This window comes from Notolepis coatsorum (genome assembly GCF_963971535.1).
Source record: "Notolepis coatsorum genome assembly, chromosome: 11".
In the NCBI taxonomy this organism is placed as follows: domain Eukaryota; kingdom Metazoa; phylum Chordata; class Actinopteri; order Aulopiformes; family Paralepididae; genus Notolepis; species Notolepis coatsorum.
The window spans coordinates 41,379,363-41,388,845 of record NC_140175.1 but is presented as its reverse complement, the minus strand read 5'-3'; the positions used below and the strand labels follow the sequence as shown (position 1 = coordinate 41,388,845).

The window sequence follows — 9,483 nt, the reverse complement described above, 5'->3', positions numbered from 1 at the left end:
TACGTAGGTATAGCTAGTTAACTTTACTTTAGCTATACGATTTAGACATCGTGTCTTCGTGTGGAAACATGCGGAAGCTAAATAATTAGCATCAAAGAGGCAGGATGATCCAGGATCCAATAGCCTGCAGCTCCGGAGCGATCCTATCACGAGGCGCTGTGGCAGGCTGGCAGCCACAGAGAGCGTGCGCTGATTGGTAGTGATTCAAGTTCAAGTTCAAGTTCTTTAATAGTTGTCATACAGAAGTACAGAATACTTTCATACAAAATGCTTCTTACTGTTACGCTCCAGAGACTGTGCTAGACAAGATAGTATCAAATAACATAATAACATAATATAGCATGAATTTAGAAGAAGAAAATGAGGTCACAGTGTTCGGTATAGACATATGTACAATGTTCTGAGTTACCATATAATATACAATACACAATACTATGCAGTGTACTAGTGTACAGTACTATCTAGTGCAAAGCAGAAATGGGATGAGGTACAATTTTAGGTACAATTTACAGTAAGGTGTACGAGTTGTAGTGCAATCCTTCATCCATAAATATAAAGTGTGGGGAGTGGGTGCTACAGTGTGTTTGTTTAAAGTGGGTGTGTGCTATAAAGTGTGTGGAGTGGGTGCTACAGTGTGTTTGTTTAAAGTGAGTGTGTGCGTGTGGATGTGTGTGCTATGTGCGTTTGGTGGTTGTTGTTGTGTAGTGTTCATTCATTGTTCGTTTAGCAGCCTGATGGCCTGGGGATAGAAGCTACTTCTGAGTCTTTCTGTGCTCGCCTTGAGACTCCTGTATCGCTTGCCTGACCGCAGCAGTTCGAAGAGGCAGTTGTTCGGGTGACTGGAGTCTTTAATGATTCTCTTAGCCTTGCCCTTGCAACGCTTGTAGTAAATGTTCTGGAGGGTGGGGAGCCCCCCTCCAATTGTGCGTTCGGCTGAACGTGTCACTCTTTGTAGTCTGCTTTGGTCTTTTGCAGTGCTATTCCCAAACCAGGAGGTGATGTTGCCGGTCAAGATGCTCTCTATTGTACATGAGTAGAAGTTCTTAAGGATCTTCTGGCTGACTTGGAACTTCCTTAGGCGCCTGAGGAAGTAGAGGCGTTGTCGTGCCTTCTTCACCACACTGTTAATGTGTGTGGTCCATGTCAAGTCCTCGGATATGTAGGCTCCGAGGTACTTGAAGCTGTTGACTCTCTCAACCGGTGCCCCGTCGATGCTGAGGGGGCTGTAGTCCTTGACCCCCGACCTCCTGAAGTCCACAATCATCTCCTTTGTTTTGCTGACGTTCAGGGAGAGGCTGTTTTCCTGGCACCATCCCGCCAGGACCTTGACCTCTTCCAGGTAGGCCCTCTCGTCGTTGGCAGAGATCAGGCCCACCACCACTGTGTCGTCAGCAAATTTGACGATTGTATTGCTACTCCGCTGAGCCACACAGTCGTGTGTGTACAGGGAGTAGAGGAGGGGACTCAGAACACAGCCCTGGGGGGCCCCTATGTTGAGGGTGATGGATGAGGAGGTGCAGTTGCCTGCTCTCACCACCTGGGGTCTGCCAGTCAGGAAGTCCAAGACCCACTGGCAGAGGTCATAGCCCAAGCCCAGGTCCCTGAGCTTGGCTATGAGTATGGAGGGGACTATGGTATTGAATGCCGAGCTGTAGTCGATGAATAGCATTCTCACATAGTTCCCCTGCCTCTTGTCCAGGTGTGATGCTGCTGTGTGCAGCACATGGGATATGGCGTCCTCCGTGGACCTGTTGGGGCGGTATGCAAATTGCAGGGGGTCCATGTTGATGGGGAGGGAGGAGCAGATGTAGCCCTTTACTAGCTTCTCAAAGCACTTCATGGCTATGGAGGTGAGAGCTACAGGGCGGTAGTCGTTGAGGCAAGCAGGCTTGGATTTTTTGGGTACAGGGATAATAGTGGACTTCTTCAGGCAGGTGGGGATGACAGCCTGTTCTAAGGACAGGTTAAATATGTCAGTGAATACTGGGGCCAGTTGGTCGGCACAGACTTTTAGGACGCGGCCGGGGATGCCGTCCGGACCTGCTGCCTTCCTGATATTCACTTTTTTAAAGGTCCGCCTCACCTCATGCTCTGTTACCCTGAACACTGCGCCTCCATCAGCAGCCGACCCCCCCCCCCCCATTGCCGAGGTTTGTGAGCTGGTGTTGTTATTACCAGCATCAAACCTCGCATAGAAGGTATTGAGGTCGTTTGCTAAGGAGATGTCACTGTTCAGTTTGAGGGAGGCGCCTTTGTAGTCTGTCATCGTTTTGAGCCCCTGCCACATAGCTCTAGAGTCAGCTTGTTCAAACTGGAGTTCAATTTTATCCCTGTAGCGCCGTTTGGCCTCTGACACTGTCCTCCTTACGTTGTGTCGCGCCACCTTGTGGTCATTCATGTTGCCTGCCACTAGGCCGTCATTGTATGCTTTGGTGCGCTCTCTCAGAGCTTCACGGACGGATTTGTCTACCCAGGGTTTTTGATTTGGGTAAACTTTCATTTTGGTAGTGGGGATTGTTTCTTTCACCCTAGTACAGACATAGTCCAGCACTGTCTCCGTGTAGGCATTAATGTTATCTGTGTCGCGGAACACAATCCAGTCTGTGTGGTGAAACACTGACCGGATCGTCTCTTCTGACGTCAGATCCCATTTCTGCACCTCTCGCGAGACTACGGGAGTACTTTTAATTCTTTGTCTGTACTTTGGTGAAAGGAAAATGGATGCGTGATCTGACTTGCCAAAGCCACTATCAGAATGAGCCTTGTAGCCACCTTTAAATTGCGTGTAACAGTGATCTAGGATGTTACCGCCTCTGGTGTTGCAAGTCACATGCTGATAGAAATCAGGCAATACCTTTCTCAGATTGGCGCTATTGAAATCTCCCAGTACTAAAATGGCGGCGTTAACGTTAGCCACTTGTATTCTATTTACCTCGTCGTGTAGTCTGGAGAGCGCAACCTTGTTGCTGGCTTGCGGTGGAATATACACTCCGACCAGGACGATCGCCGTTAACTCCCTCGGGAGGAAGAAAGGACGACACTTGATGGTTATATATTCCAGTTCTGGGGAGCAGTGGTTGGATAATTCCTTCACGTTCGTTGGATCACTCCAATTTTTGTTAAACATGAAGGCAATACCTCCTCCACGTTGTTTACCGGACTCTGATGATGACCGATCCTTTCTATGGATAAAGAAGTGATCCACTGGTTGAATCGCGTGATCTGGAACCTCCGGCGTCAGCCATGTTTCGGTGAAGCAAAGGACATTGCAGTCCCTAACGTCTCTTTGATATTGAATCCTTGCTCGGATGTCATCCAGTTTATTGTCTATTGATTGTACATTGGCTAGCAATATACTGGGAAGTGGTGTACGGTGGCGTCTGGATCTCAGCCTGTTTCGGATCCCAGCCCTCTTTCCTCGTCGCCTCGATTCACATTCCTTTACAGCTTTGGGTAGGGCGTTCCACATTGATGTGGCATAATTGCGAAACGTGTTTAGTCCCTTGTTTGAGCCGAATCTGGGTTTAACATGATTTGTGGAGCTTCCTCTGGTGTTGTGATCGTGGTATTCACTGACCTTTGGGAAGTATTTTGACATGTACATGGGTACCTTGGTCGTGTAATGTATCTTGTAGACCAGGCCCATTGCAAGTTGCTGTACTCCGTCATCTACTCTAAGCCATCCTAGGTTGTCAAAGTGGGCAGGGGTGAGGTGGGTTCTAGGAGTCAGGTCAAGCAGTAGTCTGACTAGTTTGTTTTGAGATGTTTGTAATTTGTTTTTTAGTACCTTTGAGGTGCTTTGGTACCATGAGGTGCAAGCATAGTCGTAGTACCCTTGAATGAGTGCTCCTGCCAGAGTCTTCAGGGTATTCTTGTTTACCAGAGAGGAGATCCGGTACAAGAATCGAGTTTGTTGGTTGACTTTTTTGTTTTGTTTACATCAGGGTCCCCCATTTTCAATTCATAATGAATTGTAAGGGTGCAACTTGCACCGTGCAATCCATTCTTTGTGGATGTAGCCCTAAGATGGGAGTGATGTGGCAATATTTTCTGGACCTAGTCAGCAGCCTTGCGGCTGCGTTTTGGACCATTTGTAGCCGTCCCAAAAAGGATGCATCGAGGTAGGTGAAAAGGGAGTTACAATAATCCAGGCGGGATGAAACAAAAGCATGAATAATCATTTCCAGCTCTACCTAGGACACAACAGATCGAAGTTTGGCGATATTTCGTAAATGGAAAAAACAGGTACGTGTCAGAGATCTAATGTGGTGATCAAAGTGCATCATGCTGGTCAAAGATCACACCAAGGTTTCTGAGCTTGGGCCTCAGAGTTGTTGAGAGGGTCCTCCATGCATGTGGCAACTTCTGAGGTGACTTTTTCTGAGCCTATAATAAGAACCTCAGTTTTTTTCTGCGTTTAACTGAAGGAAGTTGTTTGCCATCCAATCCTTGACAGCAGTCAGACAGTCAAAGAGGGCAGATAATTTGTCAGATTGTTCGGGCTTGAAAGAGACATATAATTGGATATCGTCAGCGTAGAAATGATAAGAGACCTCTTTGAATTGACTAATGATTACTCCCAGGGGGAGCATGTAAAGTGCAAACAGAGTAGGAGCCAGCACAGAACCCTGGGGCAGTGGCACGCCACAGGACAATGGAGCAGTTTCGGATGTGAAAGTGCCAGTAGACACAGAAAAACTCCTATCTTGTAGCTTATACTGTGTGTGCTTGCTGATTCAAATAAAATATAGGATCCCACTGCTATAGTCTCATTGGCTTTTCAGTTGCAAATCGATAAGCTATAAACATGCATAATAGCTACTTAATGCCTGGTCACATGCAAATCGATGTAGCAGGCAATGTAGGCAGGTAGTCTGATTAAAATATAGGCGTGTCCAACCTTGTATTTAGCATGCAGCATCACAGTGAACAAAGCTACCACAATTTCAGGGCAAATATTAGTGGCTCTTTATCCCACAAAATGAAAGAAAATCCATTTAAGTGGTTCAACAAATACATACATCTTTTATTTGTTCAAAAGTGAAACATATAGAAAGATTTAGCCTATTAAATAGGAGCAATATGTGTACATTTTACACAAAGATATCAGATTATTCACACATCATTGGATGGAGAGGGGATAATTAATGTCCAAACACAATACCTAAATATTATACAAACAGTAAAAAAAAAAATATAATAATAATAATTGAAACCTTAAAAATAGAAGCTCTGTGCAATAGTGGGGTGTCCATCATCCACCGTGAGCCCTGTGAATCACATGTCCACCTGTGTGATTGGGCATCTGCATAGAGATCAAAGGTAATCCAGAACAGTTTCTGAGTTCATTGTGGATTTTGCTGTAGAAAATCTGGTTGAGGTCTTCAGTAATGAGACATTTGCCCAATATATGACTATCTCTCATTCTCTCTGTATGAACTTGGTTTTAAAAGAGAGCTCCCCCTCTATAACAGTCCCATTGCCGTCCCACGCATATCAATATGTCAAAGCATTTAATCTCTAATGAGATTTCACACACCTCATGGCTTCTGTGCAAATGTGTACTGCTAGATAGTGTTATCTCAGATGATACAATATAGAAAATTAATGGACGTTGTTGGTGGATGGTCTCCAGAGAACATGATGAGAACCTCTTGCATCCATGTCCACCCGTTTCTACTACAGATGTCCCTGTAGAAGCGCGTCTGTAGAGCCTCCTCACTGGATGACGCAGAGCTCCGTGCTGTCCTGGTTGCGGGTGTCTCCGGCCCCGTCACGCTCACTGTGCGTCCTCCCGTAGGCCCCCTCCTGGCCTGCCTGCTGATCCTCCTCTGTGGGGGCCAGACTCTGCCTCAGCTCCATTAGCAGCTCCTTGCCCTCGCTGGGCGGCAGGTTGCCCAAGAAGTACTGAGGAGTCACCTCCACTAGCCTGCCGTGAGGAGGGGAGAAGAGGAAGCATGGGATCAGATGTTCAGGCACAGGAAGTCCTTCATTCCGACACCCATCAGACTTTACAATGCATCACTGTGCCTCACTGCATCACTGAGCACAGAGTGACCGTTACCATCTTCTTGGACTTTTACTTTTAAAACAACATTGTCAATATTACACTTACAGTACACTTAATGTAGATCTCTGTATTTTTTACTGTATATTTATTCACATTTCATTACATAGGAAATGTGAATCCCGGACCGTATTTTATTTTATTCTTAGGCTTATTTTATTCTTTGGCAATTTTTTGTTATTCTTATTCGTGATTTGTTTTGTCTACCTAAATGTTTACTGTGAGCAATTTGTAGTGCCAAATTTCTCTCGGGAAGATTAAAGTATTTCTATTCTATTCAATTAAATTTTTTTTTATCTACTTTTTCTCCCCATTTTCTATTTTTCTCCCATCCCAATTTCGTATTATCCAATTCTACCCTCCCCTGTCTCGAACGTTGTTAGACCATGCCTCCCACTGGTCGGCTGCAATGTGGACGAAGCCTTGCATCACATGTCCCCTCCGGTACACGAGGAGGCAGCCGTCGCATATTTTCACCTGCACAGCATGATCGCTCAGTGGCGAGGAGTAACGCGTGGGGGGCTCACGCTGCCCCCGATACGTTCTGATTATGCTGTACAGGCGCACCAACCGACCTGTAGGAGTCGCTGTCCACAACGTCCGATTCCCACCCACCGGCTTTCCCACCCCTAACACTGCCAATTGTATTAGTATGAACGACCAGCCAAGCCAGAAACAACGTTGAGAGCTGGGCTCGTACCCAGCATATCCTGCGTTAGTGGCGAGCGCCTTGTCTACTGTGCCACTTAGCCGCCCTATTTCTATTCTATTCTATATTTCAAAAACAAATTTTTTTCCTATTACATTTCAGGGAAATGTGTACGGTACTTTACTTTTACTCTACTATATTTAAAAAAGGAAATACCGGTATTATACTTTTAACTGATGAACAAAATTATGAAACCATGTCAACATTTGACACAACTATCCATATGACCCCACTTCAGCAACGACAACACCAACAAAAAAGCTTCGACCAAAACCTATATCAAGTATCAAGGCGTCACCGCCACCGGAGCGCAGTCACTCACATGTGTGGGTGGACTTCGGAAGCGGTGCGAATGCAGTTGTCGTGGGAGATGGTGAAGTCATGGTAGAGGACCCAAGCGGGCGGGCTGGGGCGGGGCCGGCGACACAGATAGGAGGAGAAAGGGTGGAGGTGGGCCACGTGACGGTGCGTCAGCAGCAGGTAGTTCCCAGAGCCGTCCACATCGTGAGCCACCTGTGAGGGGGGAGGAGGAGTAGCAGAGGAGGAGCCCTTTATCTCCAACGGGACCACACTACATTTACATACACATTGATATTCCAATATTATTTGTAATACTCAAGTATTCTGGCTATGATATTATCCCGACTAGGAGAAACCTGAATATGATCACTGGTATATGCAGATATTAGCCAGGATACTGAGCTAAACACCATATCATCATCATCATCATCAAACTTTGTCTTAAAATTGAGGGTGGCACTCATTCACAATGGCGCTGAGATTACGCAGAGGAAAAATACAAACACAAGTTCAGAAAACAATCAGTTAAAATAGAAATGCAACAATACAATCATTGCCTCCACGCTCAGTGTGTGAATGTGTAAGTTGTAAAGTGCTTTGGATGAAAACGCTATATGAATGCAGTCATTTCAATAGGAGAGGTGGGCTGGGGACTAAAGCTACACACAAATATATTTTGGTCAACGTGACGAGGCAACATACCTGAACACGGGGAAAAGTGAGAGAAAGGTCCAAGAAATATATACCTCAACAACAGTAAAAGTTGAGATGTATTAGTGTTAGAGTATTGATATAAGAGGCTGAAAACACTTTCAGTCTTTGCTGCCCTGTAACGGGTGGTACTAAATCGACAGATCGTCATACATCATAAAAAGATGTATGACTCGACCATATAACGCCATTTACAGGCCTGATATTCTATATTCATATTTCAAATAGCATGTGTCCGGATGGCAAAATTCAGTACTGTATCTACAAAAAACCCTGTAAATCATCTGCCCTTTGTTCATTTGCTTAGATTTTCAGTACACTTGATCCTAAGAAGGTGCTGAATGAGCTAAAGCTTTCACTATTGGTCAATGTTAGCATGGTGTTATTCACCGTCAAAGAAAAAAAACACTTTACTCAAGCATAGTAACAGACACAATATTTCTGACACTGGGAATACATTCCCTGAGGTCCATAGATGTCCCTAGATACCAAGAACATGCAAATGGACCTTGTAGAAGTGGAGCAATCTTCCATTTACTTGGGTATGTACTTTAAGGCAAATTTTCTGAAAATATGGCTAGGGCTTAAGAGGTTAAATGTGTGCAAGTGTAACTGGGAGAGAGTGTGGGGAGACAATGAAAGGGGTCATTGGTGACGGGAGAGACCACGATGGAAGAAGAGTGGGAAAATAGGTAGACATGAGGAGACATACAAGTCAGATATCAAGAAAGAGAAATCTATACTGAGAGGAGAGTCTCTACCTTTAGAAAGAACCCTGAAATGAGTGCACGCTTGATGTTAGTGCAGTTGTCTTGGCAACCAAAAGCAGGAGGCGAAACGGGTAACTCTATTCGCTGCATCACCTCTAGCAGCTCTGCTCTTATCACTGCAGCTAATTGTAAGGCAGCAGGGTTGAGGAAGTTTGTTGTGCACCACGCCTCGTCCTCATTATCTGTAAGAAGAGACACAGACTTGCATTACATCCGGTGCATATGAATAATCAAATATAAATAATTCAAGAGTATATGATCATGTGTTATAAATCGTTAAAAGTTATAAATAAACTACAATAAACTAGACTTATAACCAATGTTGCAATTTATTTAAGCATAGGAAAACTGGGCGAACAGTCTGGCTATGGCTTCATACACACATGCACATTTTTAAAGGGGAACAATGGCCATGTTATTTAGGGGTTAGTACAACATGTTAGGGAAGAGCCTATGCATTCACTGACTATTATGTGCGTGAAGGTCCCTTAGGGAGAGTGTAGTCAAAGTTACTTACTTACTTAGTTACAAATTTACTTTTAATACAAAGCCGAAGGATGCTGTTATGAATGGTGAAATACAGTTGAGTTACTGATTTATTTAGTTAGTATCGTTAGTCTAGTTAGTTAGTTAGTTAGTTAGTTAGTTAGTTAGTTAGTTAGTTAGTTAGTTAGTTTAGTTAGTATTGTAATTGTGTAATTGTGGTTGTGTGCCTTTGTGTGTTTTTTGTGTGAGATTTTGAAGATGTTGAGAATGTGCTTAGGCTAAGGTGTTTATGTTTTTTTGTTACTGTAATGTAATGCACTGTAATGTTGTAGGTTGTGTGTTAGGACCCCAGGAAGAATAGTATTTCACCCATGGATGTAGACTAATGGGGATCCATAAATAAAAAATAAAATAAAATAAATAAAAGTAATCACACCAGG

The 9,483-nt window shown here is 44.4% G+C and overlaps 1 protein-coding gene across 2 annotated transcripts in view; it reads right to left on the bottom strand.

Moving 5' to 3' along the window:
• Positions 1-5,016: 5,016 nt before the first annotated feature.
• Positions 5,017-9,483, bottom strand: part of dqx1 (DEAQ box RNA-dependent ATPase 1) — a 60,783-nt gene continuing 56,316 nt past the window's right edge. The window contains exons 10-12 of one of the 2 annotated variants that reach the window (XM_084324728.1): positions 8,549-8,739; positions 7,099-7,289; positions 5,017-5,929 (exon numbers count right to left, since the gene is read on the bottom strand). In XM_084324728.1, the coding sequence (XP_084180854.1) occupies positions 5,719-5,929; positions 7,099-7,289; positions 8,549-8,739 (593 nt within the window). In that variant the 3' untranslated portion in view covers positions 5,017-5,718. The remainder of the gene's footprint in view (positions 5,930-7,098; positions 7,290-8,548; positions 8,740-9,483) is intronic. The other variant, XM_084324729.1, reaches the window with a different exon arrangement.